The 25,945-nt window shown below is 39.3% G+C and overlaps 1 protein-coding gene across 5 annotated transcripts in view; it reads right to left on the reverse strand.

The window, feature by feature from the left end:
• Positions 1-25,945, reverse strand: part of LOC134565208 (ras GTPase-activating protein 1-like) — a 146,897-nt gene that overhangs the window by 78,925 nt on the left and 42,027 nt on the right. For all 5 annotated transcript variants that reach the window (XR_010083810.1, XR_010083811.1, XM_063424695.1 and 2 more), the window contains exons 3-9: positions 25,117-25,252; positions 24,228-24,298; positions 19,472-19,589; positions 18,410-18,441; positions 13,596-13,648; positions 12,602-12,752; positions 344-422 (exon numbers count right to left, since the gene is read on the reverse strand). Coding sequence is in view for 3 of the 5 variants with exons in the window: in XM_063424695.1 (XP_063280765.1) it covers positions 344-422; positions 12,602-12,752; positions 13,596-13,648; positions 18,410-18,441; positions 19,472-19,589; positions 24,228-24,298; positions 25,117-25,252 (640 nt within the window). In the remaining 2 variants the exon portion in view is untranslated. The remainder of the gene's footprint in view (positions 1-343; positions 423-12,601; positions 12,753-13,595; positions 13,649-18,409; positions 18,442-19,471; positions 19,590-24,227; positions 24,299-25,116; positions 25,253-25,945) is intronic.

Genomic DNA, 25,945 nt, shown 5'->3' on the forward strand with positions numbered 1-25,945 from the left:
CTTTTCTGTTCATACAGATCTTCTCTGAGGGAAGAAAGATACTAGACACAGAAGAATAGAGAGCAGCCTAGTTCAGGGACCAGAGTTAGGGGCACAAGATGGAGCATTTACACCCCATAGCACAGACAAAGCTTATCATAACTTCTGTTTACTACAAGCCAATAGATAAACAAATGCATATGAAAATAAAATAAAAGAAACACACAAACTCAAAACAAAAATTCAGGAGATGATGCTGTTTAACTACAATGGATACCTCTGCAGTAATTCAGTTCCTATATTATAAATATTTGAGTATTAAGTCAATACCTTCAATAACAAGCACTCAGAGATGAAGTTTTACCTGCATTGGAACAGGATCTTTAAGGTAATATCCTTCAACAATCTGTTCTTTTCTATAATGTTCAATGATCTCTGCAATACTGTTCAAATAAGAAAAATAATATTTAAAATGTTAAATCAATTAGTTTTTCCTCTGAGAGACATGCAATCACACATTTCCTCACAAATTTATAATAAAAATCAAGTGTTAAACATCATAATCTCATTTGCAGCAATGACAATCTACTAATACATTAAAGTCAAGAAAATTCACAGAACTGTATTTATTCTAAACTTCACAGAATATTTTCTATCAGTTGTTGAAAATGGATGTATTGAGTATGTCTGGGATGGAGTTCTTTTCCCACAGAAGTCCTCACAGTGTTTTGCTCCATATTTTTAGCTAAAAAGGGTTGATAAACAACCAATTTTGGTTACTGCTGAGCAGTGCTCCCACAGCATCAAGGCTGTCTCTCCAACCCCATTCCTCAAAAGCCAGTACGCTGGGGGTGGGCAAGAGCTTGGGAGGGGACATAACGAGGAGAACTGACCCAACCTGACCAAAGGGATATCCCATACTGTATGACGTGCTCAGCAATAAAAGCTAAGAGAAGGGGGGGAGGGCATTCATTATTAAGGCATTTGTCTTCCAAAGCAACCACTATGCATACTGAGGCCCTACTTCTCAGCAAGTATCTGAACATCACTTGCTCATGGGAAGGAGAAAAAAAATCTTTTTTTTCTTTTGCTTCCCTGTGCAGCCTTTACCTTTTTTTGTTAAACTGTCTTTTTCTTGACCCACAAGTTTTTCTCCTTGTTTTTCTCCCAGTCCCACTGAGGGGGCTGGGGGGCAAGAAGGGGTCTTGGTGGGCACATGGCAACCAGACATGGTCAACCCACCACAATGCCAGATGAGTACACTACCTTCTCCACATTCAAGTAACATGCATTTCTCAGCTCTCCAATGAGGCTGAAAATTGCTATTTTTTTGGTAATAATTTTCAAAGTCCCAGAGTAACTAGGGAAGGGGAATGAAAGATATTTCAAACTGTGGAAATCAAGTTCTTTCTAGGAAGACAGGAATGGGAAATAAAAAAAGTTTTGTAACATGGATTATGCAGATAGTACTTCAAATCACTGAACCATAATGTTAAATTAAATACCCAGTCAGTAACATGTCTCTAGGGGTAAGCTTACATTCTAATTACCAAAGTCAGGTTTAAATTCTGTTTTGAAAGATCAGGAAACAAGTAGTGACAGACACAATCTAAAATTCAATATATCTTTGCATTGCTCTTATTTTTGCAGTTATTGAAAGTTACATTGTAATAAAGAGAAGTTAACATCAACACAGACAAAACATTCATCTATGAAATATTAACCTGAAGATAGAGGTAATTCAGAAGAGAACAAAAATATACGTTATGTGTTTTCTCATTTCATATAGACTGCTAGCTGTGTGTGCAAATGTAATCAAAAAAGTACACATAATAGCTCTTTGTCCTGTTACAATTGGATAAAAATTTATAGAAAGGAAAAATATAGGATACTATAAAAATGATCATAAAAACAATTATAAAATACATGTAACTAAAACAGTAGAAAGAAATCTATTTGCTTTTCCTCGATTTCATTCTTCTAAAGCTATGAACTAGTGTATACGCATTAAGCTAAAAATGTTCACAGGAAGATTAGTTATTTTTTCAAGGTTGTAATGACTTGAATTTCTCAATATTACTAAAACCCAAATAAATTTAAATTTTTATTGATATGCAACATGCATATGCCATTTTCACCATGAAAATTTAAGCTTTACTACACTGCATAAAAGAATCACTCACTGTATTTTGCATGTTGAACAGCTATTGCCAACATGAGGGCAATCAGTAATAAAGTAGTTTTATACAATTTCTTTAGCCCTCTTCTCCCCCACACAAACTCAACTCAGATGATCATTATCTATTGTTTTACCACTGAAGCAGTCCAAATGACTGAACAAACCAAACATTACAAACAGAAAGATACTACATATAATCAAATACACTTGAGAATGAATTTGCAAGTCATCCAAGTTATCTAACATAAAATACAAAGCATGAGATGGAACAGACTACAAAAAGAATCAAGGTGACAGGAAAAAAGTATTTATAAAATTTTTCAGCATCTGACAGCAACAAAATCCTACTTACACAAAATACATCAAGGAAGGTATAAATAAGCATGAATTTAAAAAAACAAATGGTTAAACTTGGTTTGATATGGAGAAATAAATATAAGTCTCAATACTACACTACAGTTACATTAGTAATTGTAAAATGTTTAGCATAGTTTATTAGGCTGCCCAGATCCTAGCTACTTGGATAATTTTAAAAGTATCTAATCATAATGAGTAGTATCAGTCTTTTAATACTTATTGGGTGAATTAAGAGTTATTCCAACAGCTGATGATAAGGACATTAGAACAGAACAGCATTTTACTCCGATAAGGACAGTAGAACAGGACAGCACAGCCTTGGAGAAATAGATAAAGGATGTAACTTAAGCAAACAAAAGTCATGCAAAATGCAAGCAGGATGCCAGCTCAGCTCTGCAAGGCTGATAAAGCAGAAGTTATGCAAAACAACAATATCTTGCTTATTCAAAAGCAGGGCTCAAGGAACAGCCACCTGAAAAAGGACACCAGATGTTGAAGACTACTGAAGAAGCATATAAGGACTTCTGATAAGGGGTATGACTGTATAAAAAAAAGCCAAGGAAGTGGGGATAGCTAATGAATATGTAATCAGTGTGTATGATAAAAATTCTGTTTACCCAATGCTCAGTTCACTTGATTAGAGGAAGGATCCTCTGAGTGATCAGCATGCTGCAATAAAGAATGCCTACTTTCTAAAACTCAGAACTGTGGTAGAAAGTTTTTATCTGGCTGATTTCAGTATAATTTTTTGGCAACTCTATATGGGACACTCTGCCTGATCTCCCATGGATCTGAGGGGTCTTTGGATCTTCAAACTGGCACCCAGACTTTCTTGGAGAAGACCACAGACCTTTGGACAAGTCTGGGACACAAGTAAGATCCCATTCAATAATAAGGCATTCTTTTGGGAATCCTGCCCATATAAGACGTGTGAATCTTCCAGCACAGTAGGTGGATTATTTGGTATTCTGGAATTCGGTATTTGACTTGGTTTTATCGATTGATAATTGTCTTGTATTTGTATTACAACATTTTGGGTCTACTATTTGCAAATGGGTAGTGGAATACTTAAAGGAGGCATTCTGAAAAAAATCCCCACTTGGTTGCATTTTGCGACACTGAAGAATGACTGGCAGGCCCCTATGGGGAATAGTGACCAGGGAGAATTTGATTAAGTATTGTAATCAGTGGTGGCCATTGTACAAACTAGACTCTGGAGAAAAGTGGCCACAAAATGGAACCTTGAATACATTGTTCCACTTAATATTGTTTTTAAGATGAACAGAGATGGGATGAGGTTAGGTATGTTAATATGTTTTACACTTAGCAGAATCATCCAGAATGGCAGAAAGATTGTGGCTTGAATACAGCTTCCTCAGACCCTTTAGTCCTAGCTCTTCAAAAGGAGAATCAAGGAAAACAGTTAAAACATTACTCTATGTGCAGCATAGAATGAGTTTGTTCTAAACATCTCTCTAATAAGGAAGACGATTTAGATCTGATGATCAGTCCTAATTGCAGGCTGGATGGGGGAACAGATAATCAGGCTGCCAAGACTGATATTATGAGGGAAGTGGTGTGTAAAGAGGCAGATTTAGCATGACTAGAGGAGAGGATCAAGAGGATAGGGAAAATGTCTCAAGGAGCAGAGGATTTTAGTCCAATTGCGGGGAAAACTAGAGCTAAACACAGAGATGTGATAGTAGCTCCTCTCCATCAGGCTGTAGGTGCAGACAGTCCAATCACAGTACAAGTGCCATTTTCAAGTAACAGACCTTAATAATTGGAAGTCAATGGCTAGCACCTACCTTCAAATACTCGAAAAAACAAAAAAAGATTTTAAAAGTTGCAATTATAGAAGGCATTTTCAAAGGAATGGTGACCCCAGGGAAAAGAAGAGGGTTAGCTTGTGGACAACTTACCTAAAAGTCCCCGTGGGAGACTTGGTATTAATCAATGTACACACTGTAAGAAAAACGGGCATTGGAAAAAGGATTGTCTGCAGTTGAAACATAAAAGCCCTCCTCTCGTTGTCATCACTGATGATGACTGAGGAGGACTGGAGGATTCATATCCACCAGAACCTCTGGTTACAGCTAAGCTGGGGAATGAGGAAGTAAATAAGGAGGTAGAATTTTTAGTAGATAAAGGAGCTAGCTACTCTGTGCTAAATACAGTAAAAGGAAACTTTAGTAATTATTCTATAAGAATCATTGATGCAACAGGAAATCCTGAAACTGGGACATTTTTCAAAACCATTGATTTCAAATTAGAAAAGCAATGGATGACTCACCAGTTTTTGTATCTACCCAATTTGCCAAAGCCTCTCCTTGGGAGAGATTTACTGAAAAAATTAAATGCTGAAATCAAATTTAAAAATTGAAAAATACAGGTTATTATTCAAGACCCTCATTATAAGGAAGCCTCTATTTTTGTACTATAGTCTCCGAAATTGTATGTGATCCATCTGCCAGTATCACTTGAGGATGCAGTGATTCTAATAGTCTGGGCTGGAGAGGTACCCAGGCATGGAGAGGTGCCCAGCCAATCCAAAAGAGTAGATCCTGTGAGAATTAAATTGAAACCTGGAGCAGGACCAGTAAGGCAAAAGCAATGCTGTTTGAAAATTGAAAGTTGTAAGGGGTTACTACCCCTTGTGGAAAAATTTATAAAAAATGGCCTATTGAAGGAATGTGAATTCAAATTTAATATTCCTATTTTGCCATTTAAGAAGGGAAATGGAAAGGATTACTGGCTTGTACAGGACCTTAGTGCCATAAATGAGATAGTAGAAGATATACACCCAGTAGTAGCAAATCTTATACCTTGCTGACAACCTTGAGTGAAAAATTAAAATTATTTATGGTATTAAATTTGAAAGATGCCTTTTTCTGTATCTCTGAATACTGAAAGTCAAGAGCTTTTTGCTTTTGAATGGGAAAATCCAAATACAGGGAGAAGAAACCAACTGACTTGGATGGTTCTACCGCAGTGGTTAAAAAACAGCCCCACCATGTTCAGAAATCAATCTGCAAAAAAAATGGAGAAATGAAAAAATCAGAACCCTCTTGGAGTCTTGTTACAGTATGTCAATGACATTCTGATAGCCACTGAAACTAAACAGCAATGTTGGGATCATACTGTGGCATTGTTTAATTTTCTGGGAGTAAGTGGATATACAGTATCCAAAGACAAAGCACAAATAGTCCAGACCACAGTAATCTACTTGGGATTTCAAATTTTCCAAGGACAAAGGAGGCTAGGACAGGAAGGGAAAGAAGCAATTAGCCAACTCCCACAGCCACAGACTGTAAGAGTTGCATATATTTCTTGAGATGGTTGGATGGTGTTGCCTGTGGATCAGCACTTATGCATTGTTAGTAAAGCCACTGTATGAGTTCTTGAAGACAGCTTGTGGCAGGATGTCCCCCCCTCTACCACAGAAAGCTTATTTACTCTGTCCATCAGCTGATGCATAGCTCTGGACATTCTCCCCCTTCTCGCATGAATTGGTGAGATAACCCAGGCTGGACAGATGTCTGGCAGTGAGTTATCTCTGGTGCCAAGGAGGTGAGATCCCCAGCTGACAGTGAACATCCCTCGCCTTGAGAGTGAGATGTACGGAGATAAGCCAGGAATCCTTGAGAACACAAGGGGTTAAAAGCAAAGACTCTCAGAGGGTCTGCCTCTTTTTGAGTTCCGGTTTCAGCAGAGAAACATCTTTGTCTCCTCCCCTGCTCAGCTTTAGGCTAAGTGAGGGAGGGGAACTACGTGGCTGAGCTAAAGAGAGCTACGCGGCCGAGCTGAAGGAAGCTAGGGCCTCGGGGGGGAAAGAAAGTGGACAAGACTAGAGCTGAGCTAGCCTTATCTAAGAGAGAGGGGTAGAAAACTGTGGAAGTGCCTTCTGTCTTCCCCCCCCTCCCTCCCCCTCCCTCTCCAGGAGAAGGTGCCTAGCTGTGTGTAGGAGTTGCTGAGCTTGGGAGTGCCTGAGCCTGCAACCTTGCCGGGAGCTAAGAACTGTTAACCCTTTCCTGGCAGAAGGAAACTTTTTCCCAGACATTGATTCTCATGGCTAGTAGTTTCAGAACAGAAAGAGAAACAGCCTGGGACCGAGATAATAAAGTTAAAAGATGAAAAGAACTTTAGATGAGCAAAGATTGAAGAGGAGTGGCTACTAAGCTAGACTTTTCTTACATAATGTTAGCCATAAACCGAACTCAAGTCTCTTTTGAACATAAACTGCATTTAAGTAGATGCAGCTGCCTCTGCTTTTGCTACAGTGACTGGCACTTTAAGAGTAGAGTGAACAGAGAAGAGAGAGAGAAGGTGTGGTGGCGCCCTCAGCCCTCAGGGAAGACTTGCTCTTAGAACCCTCAGCCTCAGGAGAAAAATGAAGAGAGCTCAGCATGCAAGCATCCTTAAAAGAGCCCTATATGCAGCTTTAGCCCATAGACAGTAGTGGGAGCACTAGACATAGAAAGGAGGGTGGCAGACTTCTCTAGGCAGTGCCATGGGTGACATAGAAACACATAAATGGTAGACCTGTGTTTTCTGAAGAGCAGCCTGTAGTGCGAGAGAAACTCCTCTCTCCCTTGCTGAATTGAAAATTAGGTTTTTTTGAGTAGTGATTGTTTGATTTAAAACTCAAGGTTTTAGTCTATAAAAAGTAAGGTGTAAGAGGTAGAAATTAGGGAAGAAATGTTCTAAGAAGTTTTCATTTCTGTTTTTGTGTGTGTGTTTAGAGTTTTCCTTTCTATTTCTGTTCTTATGTAATGTAATAAAAGTTTTGTTCTCTGCTTTCAAGTTTTAGGCCTGCTCTGCTCTGTTCTTGACCACATCTCACAGTAGCTCATTAGGGAAAACATACACTCATGGGTGCATTAACATCTGGCCAGTGCTAACCCATGACATCCTGGAAGCCGGTTTCGCCATCAAGAAGAACAAAGTCAAGGGACCTGCCAAGGAGATCCAGTTCCTGGGAGTAAAGTGGCAAGATGGACGGTGTCAGATTCAAACTGAGGTCATCAATAAGACCACAACAGTGTCTCCACCGACCAGCAAGAAGGAAACGCAAGCTTTCCTAGGTGCCATAGGCTTTTGGAGAATGCACATTCCTGAGTACAGCCAGATTGTGAGCCCTCTCTACCTGGTTACCCACAAGAAGAATGATTTCCACTGGGGCCCTGAACAGCAACAAGCCTTTGCCCAGATCAAGCAGGAGATCACTCATCCAGTAGCCCTTGGCCCAGTCAGGACAGGACCAGAGGTGAAGAACGTGCTCTACTCTGCAGCCGGGAACCATAGTCTGTCCTGGAGCCTTTGGCAGAAGGTGCCTGGTGAGACTCGGGGTAAATCACTGGGATTCTGGAGCCGAAGTTACAGAGGGTCCGAAGCCAACTACACTCCCACAGAGAAGGAAATCTTGGCTGCCTAGGAAGGAGTTCAAGCCACCTCGGAGGTGACTGGCACGGAAACACAACTCCTCCTGGCACTCCAACTACCGGTGCTGGGGTGGATGTTCAAAGGAAAGATTCCCTCCACCCATCACACCACCGACACCACATGGAGCAAATGGACTGCCCTAATTACACATATTGGAAACCCAAATCACCCTGGGATTTTGGAGATAATTACCAACTGGGCAGAAAGTGAAAACTTTGGTCTCACTGATGAAGAGGAACAAGAACAAGTGGCACATGCTGAAGAAGCTCCACCGTATAATCAGCTGCTAGCAGAACAAATACACTACGCTCTTTTCACTGACGGTTCCTGTTGCATCGTAGGGATGAACTGGAAGTGGAAAGCAGCCGTATGGAGCCCCACACGACAGGTTGTACAAGCCACTGAAGGAGAAGGTGGATCGAGTCAACTTGCAGAACTCAAGGCTATTCAGTTGACCCTGGTCATTGCTGAGAGAGAGAAGCGGCCAAAGCTTTACCTCTACACTGATTCATGGATGGTAGCCAATGCTCTGTGGGGTTGGCTGAAAAGGTGGAAAAAGGCCAACTGGCAGCGTGGGGGAAAACCAATCTGGGCTGCTGATGAGTGGAAAGAGATTGCCACTCGGGTAGAGAAGCTACCTGTAAAAGTCCGCCATGTAGATGCTCATGTCCCCAAGAGTCGGGCTAATGAGGAGCACCAAAACAATGAGCAGGTAGATCAGGCTGCAAAGATAGAGGTGTTAAAGGTATACTGAGATTGGCAACACAAGGGAGAGTTGTTCGTAGCTCGATGGGCCCATGATGCCTCAGGTCATCAGGGTAGACATGCCACATATAAATGGGCACAAGACCGAGAGGTGGATCTAACCATGGACAGTATTTCTCAGGTTATCTGTGACTGTGAGACGTGCTGCAATCAAGCAGGCCAAGCAGGTGAAGCCCCTATGGTATGGTTGATGATGGCCCAAATATAAGTATGGGGAAGCCTAGCAGATTGACTACATCACCCTTCCCCAAACCCGCCAAGGCAAGCGCTATGTGCTGACCATGGTGGAAGCCACCACTGGATGGTTGGAAACCTACCCTGTGCCTCACGCTACTGCCTGGAACACCATCCTGGGCCTTGAGAAGCAAGTCCTGTGGAGACATGGCACCCCTGAGAGAACTGAGTCCAACAATGGGACTAGCCTTATCAACACCTGGGCCAGAGAACATGGCGTTGAGTGGGTGTACCATATTCCTTATCATGCACCAGTGGCTGGGAAAGTTGAACGGTGCAATGGCCTGCTTAAAACCACCTTGAAGGCAATGGGTGGGGGGACTTTCAAAAACTGGGAGCAGGATCTAGCACAGGCCACCTGGTTAATGAACACCTGAGGCTCCACCAACAGAGCAGGCCCTGCCCAGTCTGAGCCCCTGCATACAGGAGACAAAGTCCCAGTGGTGCATGTCAGAGGTTTGTTAGGGAAGACTGTTTGGATCAATTCTACCTCAAGTACAGACAAACCCATCCGTGGGATTGTCTTTTCTCAGGGATCAGGTTGCACATGGTGGATAACACAGGAAGATGGAACAACACAATGTGTACCTCAGAGAGATCTGATTATTTGGTGAGAACCATGTGTAAATATTATTGTTTGCTGAATGTCACTGCCATTGTCTGTATACAGCTGTTTACTGTATATTTATGCATGTATAATATATGTGTTTGTAGAGTTAGAATTTATATTAGTTTTGGTAGTAAGCTGACAATATGGGGATAAGGGGTGGAATGTCCTAGGGTGACTTTATGATGCTTGTATCCCCAATTGTCTGCTCTGTTTGTGCTGGATATTGTGTTCTGTTTCTTGAAGACTGGATCTGAGAACGAAGCAGAGAGAAGAAGCACCGAGTTTGTTTTGAGAAACAGCACTCCCTCCTCCACATTCTTCTCCAGACTGTGTTCATCTGAAGCGCGAACAGGCAGCGGGACTGAGATCTCCTTTGCTACAGTCAGTTTTTAGCTAGCTGAGGCAGAGAAGCTCCCTGGACTGTTTCTTTTTGTTGGGACTGTTTAAACCTGCTCTGGACTGAAAAACTCAGAAGGGCACAGGGAGCTCACATCTGCAGCCCACCAGGGGCCAGGATGGCATTTCCAGTGCCGGAAGAACTGTTAAGAGACTGAGCGAGCTGAGCTACACCCATGGCAAGGACTTTTCTCAATTTTGCCACCTCCAGTCTCTTCAGAGCGGCAAGAGGTTTTATTGTTTCATATTATTCATTCTTTATGCTTGTGGGCACTTTGTTAAATAAATAAGTTTTTCCACTTTTCTAAAGGAAATTCTTTCCTGCACCCATTGAGGGAGGGGCTGTTTGAGTTTGCTTTTCCAGAGGGACCCCATTCAGAGGTTTCCTCCTGAATTTGCCCTAAACCAGGACACTATGCCTCACAGAACACTAGATTCCCAAGATGTACCCAGGAATTTTTTGCCATGATTACCCAAAATAACGTTGGCTGGCTTTTGGAATATAGTCTGATACATAGCATTGCCTATATTGTTTCCAGTCCCATGTCCAGATATTTACATTACCTGGAAAATAAAACAACAGTCAACTTTTGACTTGGTTTCTTAACTATTCTTCAGGCTGTTACTTTTGTATGGAAAACTTTGATCTACAATTTTTGTGACTATAATTGTAATCAATACTCTTCAAAAGAAGATTTGCTTTATTTTATCCATTTTTTAATCCCACTTAACATCACTAAAGCAGCAAGAGAATATTCAAGAGAAACAACACTACTACCAAGGATGATTTTTTTAAAGTTCCAGTCTAATACTAGATCAAATTTAAAGCAGATACCTTCAGAGCATTTAAAGAAATAGCTTATAAAAAAGATCAATGAAAACAGTTTAACACATGCATTTAAGGAAGCAGCACACCTTCAACCTCTAGTTTTTGACCTTGAAGACAAACTCTACATTTTTTGATAAAGAATAAACACAGATGTTCTCTCTGCCCCAAGAAATGCTTATAAATCATTTCATTATCTTGCATAAACTCATACTTCCTATATTTCTGTTCTGAATTTAATGCCGTTTGATGCTTTTCAGCAAATTCTGACTGTTTCATACAACAATCCACCTTAGTCTTCACATATTTAGACTTCCTTCTTCCAGAGTCCATAACAAATAAACCGGTACAAGAATTAAGAAGCCCACAGAAAGCTATTCCTTTTTTTTCTGCTTCTCATTTATTGCCCTCTGCAGTATATCTTATGGTAAATAATTTGGGGCAGTTACCACCTCCATTCTGCATCATTATCCTGCATGTCTGAACTTCCAAGAAGTCTATCAACTGTCAGTAAATATGAATTGGACCGTATTTGAGCCTAAGAGTATATCAGTAATTCTCCAAAACATTCAACTAAAACTAGAAGCCTTTCAAAGCCAAGTAGTTCTCTCACACTGAGGAAGATCTTTGCAACCTAGGTACCAAAATATTCAAAAAGCCCTCTAAAAGCATATTATCATAACTTAGCGATGCTTAATCTTTTCATCTTCTTTTCCATCCAGTGTCAAGGAAAGAATCTTCACTAGTGAATCTAGCAGTGGGAAGTAATAACTTATTGCAGTAAGTTTCTGGAGCTATACTCTCAAATACTGCAAAACCATTTGAGACTAATATGACTTCCACTAATTTGTTAATTAGTTTGACATCATCTAGGGGGTTTGAAGTCTATCATTCTCCTAATACGAGAGAATGTAACTAGAGAATGGGCAAAAGAGGATTTACCTTCAAAGGCTGACACTGAAGCTAGCTTGATTTTCAATGAGGATGCCTGGAGGCCAGACTGATTAATGTAGAAGATACTCAAGCAGTCTGCGTGTGGGATATATATAGGTTAATAAGGTTCCAATTGCTTAGTCTCAAACCACTGTCCATTTGAAATCATATGAAGAAGTCCACTGAACTTCTTAGTTAGAAGACCTCAACATTTTCTCGGACACACCAGTTGCTGGATGTCTACCCACTCAGAAGCCAAGCTGGAATTGAGAGAAATTCTCTATTGGGATGAAGAATGCCCTGGTTCTAGGTGAACAAGTCCAGCAAATTTCTGATCGTGTGACAGGCAATAGCTTAATTTAAGAGAGAAAGGTGAGTTTTCACTATCTGTACTTCTGAGCAATATATTCAGATATTTTAAGGTGATTAATTTAATGACTTTTTTCAACAATAAAGGCAATTTTTCCCTTTGTTGTAAATACCCATTTCTATTGTTTATACTTTAAAATCCCTACTGAATATCTCCAATAAAACTAACATTTTAAATTTCCCCTTTCATATACACAAAACTCCCTATTATAAATAGTAGTTTCCAAGACAACACAGCATTCTCCTAATTACATGTCATAATCCAATGTATAGGGTAAAGAAAAGAATTTACAGAAGGAGAAAAATACTTCAAAAGAAACAAGTTACTCTAAAGCTTTTGAAGGCTTTTAGAATGTACTTAGTTACAACTAATTACTAAGCAAGTTAGTTAAAACTCATAGTATATCCTTAAGAAACACTGAAACTTTATGACCATATCAGTAAGTTATCAGCATTATATTATACAAGTTCCTTACAGAACTGTAAAATACACACAACTATTAAAACTTACCTATTATAATATCTGCCTCCCATCATAAACTGATTGCTTGATGTTGGACATATTTTAAAACGCTGAATATTTTCACTGGTCCGAAAATAAAGTGAGTAATCACCAGGTGTATTATCTGAAGGCCTCACAAGAAAACTGCACACCTGACCAACTGAAAAGATATAATTCAGCATTATTAACTGTTACTTAGTGTCACGTATGATCTCTTATCAAAGCTCTTTCTGTACAAATTAGCAAGAATTGCACACTTAAAGTCTAAGTTCCAACAGTGATCCCCATTGTTCCCCCAAAAAGGATGAAGTAGTACTAAACTGCCAAAGTTAATGCCAAATCATTTGGCTGTAGGTGACAACCTATCCTAAACTTCTGTCACCTCTTTACAAGAGCATATGGCGTGCATATGAGTTTTGACAATATTTTCAAAAAAACTAAAGATTTTTCTTTTCATATTTAAGATATGTTATTTGACAGTATGAGTCTGAAATCTTGATGTTTTCATTTTAAAAATTATTTCCTCTATGAGGAGACTAAAGTTTAATACATTTTCCCATAAGTATATAACAGCACCAAGCCTTCCAGAGTTCAAGAAGTGTTTGGACAACAGTCGCAGGCACATGGTGATTCTTGGGGGATGGTTCTGTGCAGGGCCAGGAGCTGGACTGAATGATCCTTGTGGAACCCTTCCAACTCAGAATATTCTGTGATTCTGTGAACAGCATTTTCTCCTCAGCATTTTAATGAAGCCCAAGATATATTTATGTATATTACAATTTTTTTAAATTAGCTATTTCAATCAGAATTCTGAAACTAACTTTACTTGAGAACATAAAAAAACCCCTCAGTGCTCAGCCATGAGGTTTTTTCCACTGTAGTAGCAACCACAGATCTGATGCTCATATGTTCATACAGAAAAAAACCCAGGTTTTCCTGCACTCTCAAAGGATTAATTTGTCTCATTCCCCTACCACTGTATTTCCATCTGAAATAAAAGTACCTGTCATCAGCAAATTGTAAGCTTCTTGTTTAGAGATCTTCCCATGGAACCATCTTTAAGATAAAGAGAAAAATTAGAAACCAAGACTATCAGCCCTTTTTTTTAGTAGTTGTGACATCTGTCTCTGACATCTATGAATTAATCTCTGGTACATATGAATTAATCTTTGTTTAAAAATATAGGAAATATAGATTATATAAGCAACTGTTACATTATTCAGCAATTCTGTTTTTCTACCAACAGAATGAAAAATAAATATCTACATCTATATAAATTTGAGTACAGGTGTCCAATGAAAAATAGATGTTCAAATCCAAATGTGTTTAGAGATTAAAGGCATTGTTTGCTAGATAATGACAGGCATATTTGAAGCCAGTCTCAGATAGCAATTTATTTGAAGCATGAAATACAAAGTCCAAGGACATTAATGAAAGTTAAACACTATACAGAATAACTAAAATTGAATTTTTCTAGAAGCTGAGGAAATAAAACTCCAGCTTTATTAACTACTGAATAAGAATCGCTTTAGTTTCATGCTTAACATCTTCCAGAATCCTTTGTCAGAGCATCATCCTAAAAAATACAGCAATTTATCCAGTCTTAACCTGATACCTATTATTATAGGAAACAGCTTGATGTTGCATAGGTATTCAGTTTACATGTGACATATCACATGCTATGTCTTGAGAGCTTATCCTGTCTTTTAAAGGAAGACTAGAAATAGGGCCTTTCATTGCAGAGTGTATATGCACATGCATGCATGTTTAAGTGTGTCCTTAGTAACAAAGGGGTCCAGGAAGGCTGGACATACCTTAAGATGGAAATGGCAAAGGTGAAAGAGCAGGCTGTCTCTGTGTGCCTAAAGACAAGCTATCAGGGAAGAAAACTGGCCTGGTTGAAAAGGGAGCTTTCACAGGAGCTCAGGGAACAAAAAAAAAGTGAGTTTATGACCTTCGGAAGAAGGGGCAGGCAACTCAGGAAGCATACAAGGATGTTGTTAGGTCATGCAGAGAGGGAATTAAAAAGGCAAAAGCCCAGCTGGAATTCAATCTGGCTACTGTCATAAAAGACAATAAAAATATTTTTACAAATGCATTAACAACAAAAGGAGGGTCAAGGAAAATCTCCATTCTTTATTCCATGTGGGGGGAAGGATGGGATGGACACTGTCCCCAAGGATGAGGAAAAGGCTGAGGTACTTAATACCCTCTTTGCCTCAGTCCTTAACAGGGGTACCCAGCCCCCTGAGCTGGTAGATAGGAGCAGGAAGCAGAATAGATCTCCTGCAATCCAGAAGGAAGCAGTTAGTGACCTCCTGAGCCACTTAAACACTCACAAGTCTATGGGGCCTGATGGGATTCGCCTGAGGGTACTGAAGAAGCTGGTGGACTAGCTTCCTAAGCTGCCCTCCATTATTTATCGTCAGTCCTGGTGAACCATGGAGGTCCCAGATGACCGGAGGTTGGCCAATGTGATGCCAATCTACAAGAGGATCCAATGAACTACAGGCCTGTCAGCCTGACCAACAGATCAGCTGGAGTGCCATCACACAGCATATGCAGAAAAATCAGGTGATTAGGCCTAGCCAACATGGGTTTAGGAATGGCAGGTCCTGCTTGACCAATGTGATCTGCTTTTCTGACCAGGTGACCTGCCTAGCGGATGAGGGAAAGGTTTCGGATACTGTCTACCCGGACTTCAGCAAAGCCTTTGATACTGTCTCCCATGGCATTTTCCTGGAGAAGCTGAAGCCAATGGCTTGGACAGGTGCACTCTGATGAGTAAAACCTGGCTGGATGGCCAGGCCCAGAGAGTGGTGGTGAATGGTGCTACAGCCAGTTTGTATCTGGTCACTAGTGGTGTTCCCCAAGGCTCAGTGCTGGGGCCAGTCCTGTTAAATATCTTTATTTATAATCTGGATGGGAGGATTAAGTGCACCCTCAGTAAGTTTGCAGGTGACACCAAGTTGGGTCAGAGTGTTGATCTGCTGGAGGGTAGAAAGGCTCTGCAGAGGGATTTGGACATGCTAGATCAATGGGCCAAGACCAACAGTATGAGGTTCAGCAATGCCAAGTGCCAGGTCCTGCACTAGGGTCAAAACAACCCCATGCAGCACTACAGCCTGGGTTGATATCTGGCTGAACATGAGTCAGCATGTGCCCAGGTGGCCAAGAAGGCCAATGACATCCTGGCCTGTATCAAGAATAGTGTAGGGAGCAAGACCAGGGTAGTGATTTGCCCCCCTGTACTCAGCACTGGTGAAGCCACACCTCAAATACTGTGTATAGTTCTGGGTCCCTCACTGCAAGAAAGACATTGAGGTGCTGGAGCGAGTCCAGAGAAGGGCAACAAAGCTGGTGAAGGGTCTAGAGAGTAAGTCCTCTTGAGACACAAACTTTAAAGAATTAAGGATTTTAGAGAAGTTAAGATTTTAACTAGAGATAAGCTTTGCTGGAATTAATTAAAGTATATAGATAGGCCTTGCTAAAATTAAAAGTTAATAGTTAGCTATCCCGGATTTGAATAACTAATTGCTTGTCAACTTTATGTTTGCTTAGCTGTACTTATAATGAGAAACAGGGAATCTGATAAATAGACTTAAGGAACAAAAGACAATTACAAACCTCCTGTGTTCAAAAACCCATTGAAAAGTCACGAAGACAGGAAACTAGGAATCCTACCAGGGGTTCATTTGTCACTTTGCATTGAAAAGGTAGAAAGGTCAGAACGAGGAAGACTCGTATTCCTTCCTCCTTTTATGACCCCTCCCCATAAAAAGGACCACTGACCCATTTCAAAGAACAAACTACGCATGCTTAATTGCTTTTTTGCTAATTACCATACAAAGCGGGGAATGGGAGGTGACCGGGTTATGAATATGCATTTGTATTTTGGGTATTCAATACTTTTGTAAATAAAAGGCCTGTAATCACTTGTAATTCTTGCAGTGCGTATTAGAAAGTGATCCCACCCACTGCCCGGCATCACAATAAATATACACTCTCTAAACTGTTAGAGAGTCTTTTGTCCATCACAGTCGGATATTGATACTAGATCATATCCATATTTTAATAAATCACACTGACAAGTGGCTCAGGGTACTGGGGTTGTTTAGCCTGGAGAAGGGGAGGCTCAGGGGAGGCCTTACTGCTCTCTAAAACTACCTGAAAGGAGGTTGCAGCCAGGTGGGGGTCGGCCTTTTCTACCAGGTAACTAGTGACAGGACAAGAAGACATAGCCTCAAGCTGTGCCAGGGTAGGTTCAGGTTGGACGTCAGAAGGAATTTTTTCACAGAAAGGGTTGTTATACATTGGAATGGGCTGCCCAGAGAGGTGCGAGTCACCCTCCCTGGAAGTGTCCAAGAAAGAATGGATTTGGCATTTAGTGCTCTGGTCTAGTTGACAAGATGGTGATCAGTCAAAGGCTGGACTCAATCTCAGAGGTCTTTTCCAACTCAAATGATTCAGTGAAATAGCCCAAAATGGAACCAAACTAGGGCCTTAAAGTGAAAGTTGCACAAGGGGAGGTTTAGATTAGATATTAGGAAAAATTTCTTTATGGAAAGGGTGGTCAGGCATTGGACCAGGCTGCCCAAGGAGGTGGAGGAGTCACCATCCCTAGAAGTGTCCAAAAAATGTATTGCTATGGCACTTGAGGACATGGTTTAGTGGTGAATATGGTAGTGCTGCTGGGTTGATGGTTGGACTTGATCTTAGAGGTCTTTTCCAACCTTAACAATTCTGTGATTTTGTGTAAAAGAAAGCCTCTTACGCATCAAAAAAGAGTTCTAGTTCTAATTTGCTTTCTATATTATCTTTACAGGAAAATCCCTGTCTATTGTAATATTTACAGAAATCCTTGTCTCCCCTGGAATCTTCTGAGCAGCATGAGTAACTGAATTGAGTATCCACGCTTCAAGATACCGTTACAAACTACTTTGTTAAAAAAAAAGTTCCTGTATTTGAAGGCATCCCTACTATTATTATGCTGCTATATCAAACTGACTAGCACAACATTGAAAACCTGTAAACTGAAGCCACATACCAATAATTTTCTTTCCCCTATTAGGAACAAAAACAAACCACCAAGAAAACACCACCAGAAGAAATGCCTTCTTCTAACATCAGTCCTTTGGAGACTGCAAACTGGGTAAAAAATACAGAAAGCAGAAGCTGCAATTATTGCAAGCAAATAGAGGACAGATGAAGTTATCCAGCTACTAGAAATTTTCTGTAACTTTCATTCACTGCTCATCTTTACAACTGAAAATCATATAAAAACCAAGTTTCCTGTATCAATTCATTGTTCATTGTAAATTTTATTAGTTTTTTTTGAAATTATTTAACAAGTTGGAATTCACTGCAAACAAATTATTCTAGTGTCTCCTGGTTTTCATTTAAAGTACTAGCACATAAGGCTAATATCACGTGTTATTATACTATCATTCCTCTAAATGTTACTTTGATCCCTCTCCTGCACTTAGAGTTGAGCAGACTTTGATAAAAGGTTACCTCTAAGCTACTGTATGTGTATAAAAATCCCCACAAATCAGAAAACACCACATTCTCCATTGAATATATTCTAGGTAAATTGATCAGACTCATTCAAGATTTTCACCGCAAAACCCATTAACATTAGGCATAACTAATGCAAGACTTCATGTCAATAACCTATGCAACTTCAACAGCTAGAATAAAAGTCTTAAGATTAAAAAACAAGTACATTCAACTTTGCTTCACCTTCCCAATCTCATTGCTAAAGTTTACAAACAGTTGTTTTATGATTTGATTTAATAAAAACCAAAAAATCCTTACATTTTGCCTTCATGTGGATCTTCTTCTCTTCCCTAATAGGAAAATTAACATATTAAGTGCATGAGAACAGTATGCTTGAGTTTAGAAAAGTAAACTTCATAGGTTAAGACCTTCTGTAGAAATAAACAACACAAAGAAGTCCAAGACATTTTTGAACTAGATGGCTAATTGCACAGTTCATGTAAAGAGGTTTTCAACTTCATTCACTGGAATTCAGTGGAAATTCAGCTATAACACATTATTTCAAAGGTTTGTTTCTGTCACTCTTCAAGTCCTTCTTTACACATGATAACTTAAATCTCAACTTTTGTGAACTTCAATCACTAATGGAGAAATTTATAGTTAGATACTCTTACACTACCATTTCAATTTAGCCATTCACATCCTGATATAGACATGAGAACAGGTGAAGCAAACTCTACTAATAGCAATATACATATGCTGCAAAGCAAACATCATCAAGACTCCAAAGCAATGGTAACTACTTTGAAAAAAAAGCATGTGGGAGGATGGGGTGGGTGTTTTTGTCCATTAAATCATCTCTTATCCTGCAGTTAATCAATTATCTTTGTCACCCGATTAGCTTCCTGACTTAGCATAAGCCCTTCTAGGTATAATTAACTCATCAATATTTTGATATCCACACTTGGCCCTTAAAAAAAAAAAAAAAATACATACGGCAAAATTTGAGTCTATGCATTTATGAATATTTCATAGCAAACAAACAAAAAGAATGCAACTGAATGACTAGCAAGTTATTTATCAGGACTGGTAGGTTTAGGAAACTGCTTAATAAGTTTACAGTATCATTCATTTGCATACGAGCATTTTAGATAACAAGAAAAGGTACTTTGTTTGGATATTAAATTAGACAATGGTTTGTTAAACTACTTAAAATTTGGCAGATTCAAATACTGCAAGAAGGTTTAGAAAAGTACATAAAGTCAGGCAGCTAAATGACACTACTTTGGTTTAATTTCAATGTTAACTTCCACATACAACCAACAAAAAATAAAAATCAAATCTCAGTTCTGCAACAGATTTGAATATAAAATTACTTACTACTTCTTCTACCAGGTCTTCTACTATAAGACCTTGTTCATCTGTCCGTAGGTTTGTAACCCACATCCAGCCATCTTCCAATTCATTATGCACAATAAACATATCTCCTTTAAGGAAACTGGAGAGAATTACAGTAAGACATATGTTAGAAGTACAATCATAATACAAAGTTTAATGAACACAGTGAATTCTTGAGCATAGTTTCAGAAAAACATTTGAGAAAATCTGGCCATAAAAGATATATTTTTTGGTATCGCAAGCACATCATGTGCATTTTTCACACAGTTTAATTATAATAACCCTTCAGTATCTTAAACATTCTTGGGTAATGAAAATACTCCTTTTGGTATTTCTTAGAATATTATTTTGGGTTTTTCCAAGGTTAACAAGCAATTTAGGAATATCACCCAGACATTGCAGCAGTGTGGTTATGGGTGGCAAGGTGTTTTGGTTTAAGACAATTTAAGAGGTGGACACTCTAAAATTAGCTACCTCCCCTTACAGTTTTAACCAATCCCTTTCCACCAATAAGGAGAAATGAATACGAGTAGATATAAGTTAAAAAATAACAGTTTACTAAAAAAACCCAAAAAAGCCACAGGCAAAAAAATAACAGTAATAGGCACTAGTTACAAACTTGCTGAAATCTTGCGGATGGATACCCCAGGAACAAAAAGAAACTCAAAATGGCGGAGTAACCCTTTCACCAAGATGGTGCCCTCTGCAAGCAACCATGTGTGGGAAGGCAAAGGAAAAAGAGGGTGGACAAACGCTGCTTGGCTCAACCTTACCCCTGGAGCAAAAAACTGGGAAGGTAGGAGCTTAGAAAGCAGCTCTAGTGGCAGATGGGAATTGCTGGTGTGTGAGGTCAGTGTTGCTGCTTGCTGCTGATAGAGGAGAGTTAAAAATAATAATTTCTGTATAAGCTAACTGCGGGTAGTGGGGGGAAGGTAGAAGACGCACGGCTTGAAACCTGACGCAGCCTGGCCTTGGAACAAACTTCAGCTTTCTGCAACCAGCCTCATACTATTGTTTTAACTGAATCAAGTGTGACTCCAGCCCAAGAGATAATTGAGAAGCATTGTTTTAACCAAATCAAGTATAACTCGGGGTAAAGCATAGGTATGATTTAAGATAGTAACTAAGAAATAGGATAACCAGTATCTAGGGCTGGAGGTTAGTTAACATATGTATAATTTGAAACTATAAAAATCACAAATCAACTCTGTATTCTGGGGCACAAGATTAGGGCATTCCATGCCCCTGTGTCCCGCGCGCTCAAATAAAGAACCGCATATGATCGCCTTCGTGTGGTTATATCTTTTCCTACGCTTACATTGGCACCTCCTGCCACCCACTGGACTGTGCCAAGGTTGGTGCTGCTGTCTTGGGTCCCTGTTCCGATGAGGAGGAAGAGAAGAAAATGGACTCTCAAGCACGGATGAGTGGTGGCCCAACCCCAGCCCAGCTCCAGCTTTGCACTGCCAATAGGTGTTGCAAATTTCACTCTGAAACAGTTTTTGATTGTGAAATGCAGCTTTTCAGGTTGCTACTGTTGCAAGTAGAGCCAACAGGCAAGAGGGAGCTCTGCTTGAGCAACTCTGACTTTGTAAAATGGCCCTGGCGACTCCCCCAGCCTCACAAGTCTGTTTATGGTTGTGCTTCCAGGCCTTAAAGAGACAGTAACATTTTTTGGACACAGATAGATATAGAAAACAATAACATTTTGGGTTACCCAAGACACAAGGCATGTAGGAAAATATGGGCAGGTATCTAGAATGGTTGTAACCTCCAGTACTCTAAGACTTCACTCCCAGATCATGATGAAGTGATAGAATGTTTGAAAAAAGATATTCCAAAGAGGTACAACTTATCACACTCTACTGGGGCCTGGCCTGCACCAGTTAACACTGTTTAGAACTGTTCAGCACCCTGAAGGAGAAGGTCTTTTGGATCTGAAAACATACCAACAGACACTGTGACTAAATCAGAGACCCAGCCTTCACGTATATCAGTCACCTCTATAATTAAAAAGAAACAATGGAAGTGGAAGTCAACTCATTCAGTAAGGGATGAAGAAGCTTCTCCTAAGAGGGAGCAGAAGAGCAGTCACAAAAACAGGAGAAGAAAGAATGAAATCATAAATGAGACAGAAACCAGACAATCCCTATCCCTAAGCAAGAAGCAAGATATGTGAAGCCATCATCCAGAGGAACAAATTGTCATCTAGTTGTTCTGATGCTGGGATGTTGGAGCCAAACATCAGGCATTTGAGGGTAAGGAAACCTAGCATCTGGGATCCCTTGTTAGGAATAAGATCACTGACAAAGGGATCGTAAAAGGGGCAGGAGTCTTCAGTCTTTGAAGGCAGCTTCCATCAAGTGTGGACAGATATCCCATCAAGGAAGGACCTACGAATTCCCAGAGCAAGGTGACCACCACTGGGGGAGGTATCCAGTATCTGAGGGAATTAACTGTGCTGAAGGTATATGACAACCAGGTATCCAACAAGCCGTGTGAAATTCCATGCACATGGCCCATGTGGTGAAAGTTTGTATGAAGTGCACCAACACTGTACACCAACAGCCTGGCAGTAATGAGCTGGAGAGACACAAAAGCACCAACTGTGGTTGGACTGGCCAGCCAACTTGAGAATTCAAAGAGAATTTCACTTCCTCCCTGGGTCTTGGCTGTGGAGAAATTCTTCCAACAACTGTCCCAGCAATTAAAGAAGGATAAGTCTTCCTCACCCATACTGACCAACATCTTGACTATTAAGAGTCAACCTTTTTGTGTTCAGGGAGAAGTTTATCAGTGACACATACCACATGCCACCCTCTGGTTCTATCTGCCATGGCCAGGAGGAGGACATAAGGAAGTGGGATGGTGAACCTACCTGGAGACTAGAAGCTCAAGTAAAAAGAAGAGCAAGAAAAACAGCAGCAAAAAGGCATCCATCCAGGAAAATTACTGCCCCAGTGTCTGTTGGTGCTTAGTTGCTGGCTAGAGTTAAACCATAACATCAGGTCATATGAAAACTGTGGAAGATCAGACAGCTACAGAAGCTGAGCTGGATAGTGCCACCAACCTCCTGGCCCTGGTACAGTGGAAGCCGTGGGAGAGATAAACTCAAGGCAAGAGCAAAAGTGAAGACATCATGCCTGGTCACTCTGACCGCTCTGATGAGAGAAGATGTAACAGGGACATTGCTGGCGCAATGCATGCACCAAGAATGCAAGAATGTAACAAGGATTTGATAACCAAAAATATTGTGTTACTAAGGGAACAGGGGCAAAGGGGTCCAAGCAGAAAATTTTGTACGGAACTTAGAAACCTCTAAATATGTGTGTTTAGTGTAATAAACTGGCTTTGCTTGCATAGCATGGTCCATGTCCTCTCAATGCCAGTGAAAACCTTTCATTGGAGCACAGGGGGACTTCTCAGTCAAGTCAAATGATCTATCATGAGTACAGGCAATAGGTACACAGTACTGAAGTTCATCAACTACCAAAATTAGATAGCAATTTTCTACTGAACATCTCTTGAGAGGGTGTGATAGATGCACCCACTCTGAGTAAACAGTATTAATTACCATTTAATAATTGTTTAATCATTAATAAAACCTTTTTAGTTAACCCTACAATGATGACTTTTAATAATTCATCTGTGACAGAGTAGCAAAAAATGCATTAACTTGAGCACAAAGTAAACAGCAAGAATAAAAAAAGCCTAATGAAAATACTTAGAATGAATTCAGCTACTAATGAACCTAAATCTTAACAATGTACAATAGACAGCAGTTATCCTATATCAGTTGTTATTGTTTGAAATGCTTCAAGCTGTCTAAATATTAATTATGACATTAAAATAGTCAAGATTACCTGAAATGCATAACATCTTCAAGAGTACATTACAATAATATAATACATTAATTTGACCTAAAATGGTGTACTTTGTACCAGTTTTGCTATGAACAGACTATTTTACCATGCAGGTCTCAGAAACCTAGCCAGACACATAGAACTTTACAATTTCCTGTAATTCTTGTTTCCATAGCACAATAATGAAATACTTTTTCCTCCTAAGTTGGTAGGTGCAATTAGGCATTTACTGGACTTGATGGACCCTATTATGCTTAAGAATAGAAAGAAGTCCTACTTTTAATATACAATTAGGGAGTTCCCTCCTGTCTTACTACCTTATTGTATGCTTAGAAGAAGGTCTTCTCAAAGATGAATATCCTCTAAGCGTTTTTTATAGAAATCAGAATGGACTGGATAAATTTTCATCCTGATGAGGATATAAAGCTGTCATATACTTTTCTATATAATCTTAGGTTAATAGTCCTATCAAGAATCTTATTCCTAATTACACCACCATATTTTATCAACTTGTGAAACCAAGACAGTCTCATCAGAAATTACTGCAAACATCTTTCAAATCTGGCTTTTCTTTTTTCATCTGGAAGAAAACTGATATCTCAGGAAAGCAGTATTAATTCCAAGCAACTAGTATATGTTCTTCCATTAGATACAGGACTGTTGGTTGTGCATCTTTTCCACATTATATATATAGTGGAAGAAAAAAAAAAAAAAAAAAGAAAAAAAAAGGCAAGCATCATACCTTTAACCTCCCAGAACATTAAGTCTAAGATGCAATTGGAAAGTATTTGCATAGTGAACAGATAACTAAATCACTAGGTTTTATAAATACTCCAAGAATTTCACAAGTGCTTCTACCTATTATTAAAACATACCTTATTTCATCAGTTTCTGGCACTTTGGTGTAAGGTAGAATTGCTCGAACTCTCCTTCTATCTTCCACAGGCTACAATTTTAGAGAAGAGTTCAAAGATATTAATTTTTCCTTTCATTCTAGTGTAGCTTCCTCTCCCCAACACTATGCTATTCTGAGGCAAAAGACTGGTAATAGTAATTTGTATCCCTTTGCTAGTTTTAAGTTTTTAAAGGGTCAAAAATAGTAAGGGCTGGAAATGCTCAATTCCTAAAGCTATCTACAAAAGTCTTCGTTTTGCTTCTAGCCCTGTAACATTATCAGTCATGTTATCTCCAAAAATCAAATTACCAACAGTATAATCCCCATGAAAGAGCACTTTACAACTTACTTCCTCTTAGTGGAAATTTGTGACAATTTAACATTCAGAAACATCTTTATTTGGGGGGGGAGGGGGGCATTACTCATACTGATAATTCCTGACATTGTGGTAAGGATGGTCACTTGAAAGAAATGGCTTTCAGGAGCTTTGGTTATTTCAAGGATGTGTATTTCAAAATCTTTGCTAGTGTGTAAAACTCTACATTATAATGGCACTCTTTATAGCCAAAACCCACACATTTTCTTATTTCAGTTTACGTACAATATTATTACTACATTTGGAGATAGCTGCAATACCTGACATCTAGTTTTCTCATTACAGATTTTTATTAAAAACCAATTTTTTATCATTAGTTTCTATCAGTAAAACCTTGTTTATATATTCATTATACTTCACCATATGCTGAGATAGGTCTAAAACTAGGGGAAGCCATCTACAAGGCTTTTTTCATAGAAAACTATGAATATCGAATACAAGATTAACGATATTAATATTTATGTAAATGACATTTTAAAATTTTACTACTTGCCTCTGGAGGTGCTACTGGAAAGAATAGTTTTTCCCCCTTAAGTAAACAAGACACATGACTGTAATAGCCAATTAGGTCTGAGAGTGAAGCAAAGCGACGTCCACCAATGTAATAATCTCCACACATGGCAATAATCCTGTTAATAAAGAAAAGGAAGTTTGACAGAAGAACTTTTGCTACAAAGTGTTGGGATGGTTTGGGTTTGGGATTTTTTTTTTACAGGAAATGAGGATGACGTTGAGTTGTTATAGCAGGTTGTCTATGTTCAAAATGTAATATTACAAACTGACTCTCTAAAAATGTTAAGAGCTACCCGGAAAAGCAACTTTGAGAAGGGACAAAATACTGACAGAGGGATTGAACTATTCCTTTAGTTACACAAAACAAAAAAAAAAATGAACAAGACATTTGATCTACTTAAAAACTATCATTTTTTGGTGAAATTGTGAAATTATCAGTTATTATGAAGCTTGCAGAATGCTGAAAACAGTTTTCAATAAATTATGCAGTAACTAGGAAAAACGTCATACTTCCACCAGAACTCTTTGATACAGTGTCAAAACAATAATTTTTAGGATCATAGAATCAGGTTGGAAAAAAACCTTTCATATCATGTTTTTTTTTAAGATAATGGGACTTAAACATTAAGCCAGCACTGCCAAATCCACCACTAAACCATGCCCCTAAGCACATCCACACATCTTTTAAATAACTCCAGGGATATTGACTCCACCAATTCCCTAGGCAGCCTGTTCCAATGCTTCCCTTTTGGTGAAGAAATATTTCCTTATATCCAATCTAAACCTCCCCTGATGCAACTTGAGGCCTC

Source organism: Prinia subflava, assembly GCF_021018805.1.
Source record: "Prinia subflava isolate CZ2003 ecotype Zambia chromosome W unlocalized genomic scaffold, Cam_Psub_1.2 scaffold_39_NEW, whole genome shotgun sequence".
In the NCBI taxonomy this organism is placed as follows: domain Eukaryota; kingdom Metazoa; phylum Chordata; class Aves; order Passeriformes; family Cisticolidae; genus Prinia; species Prinia subflava.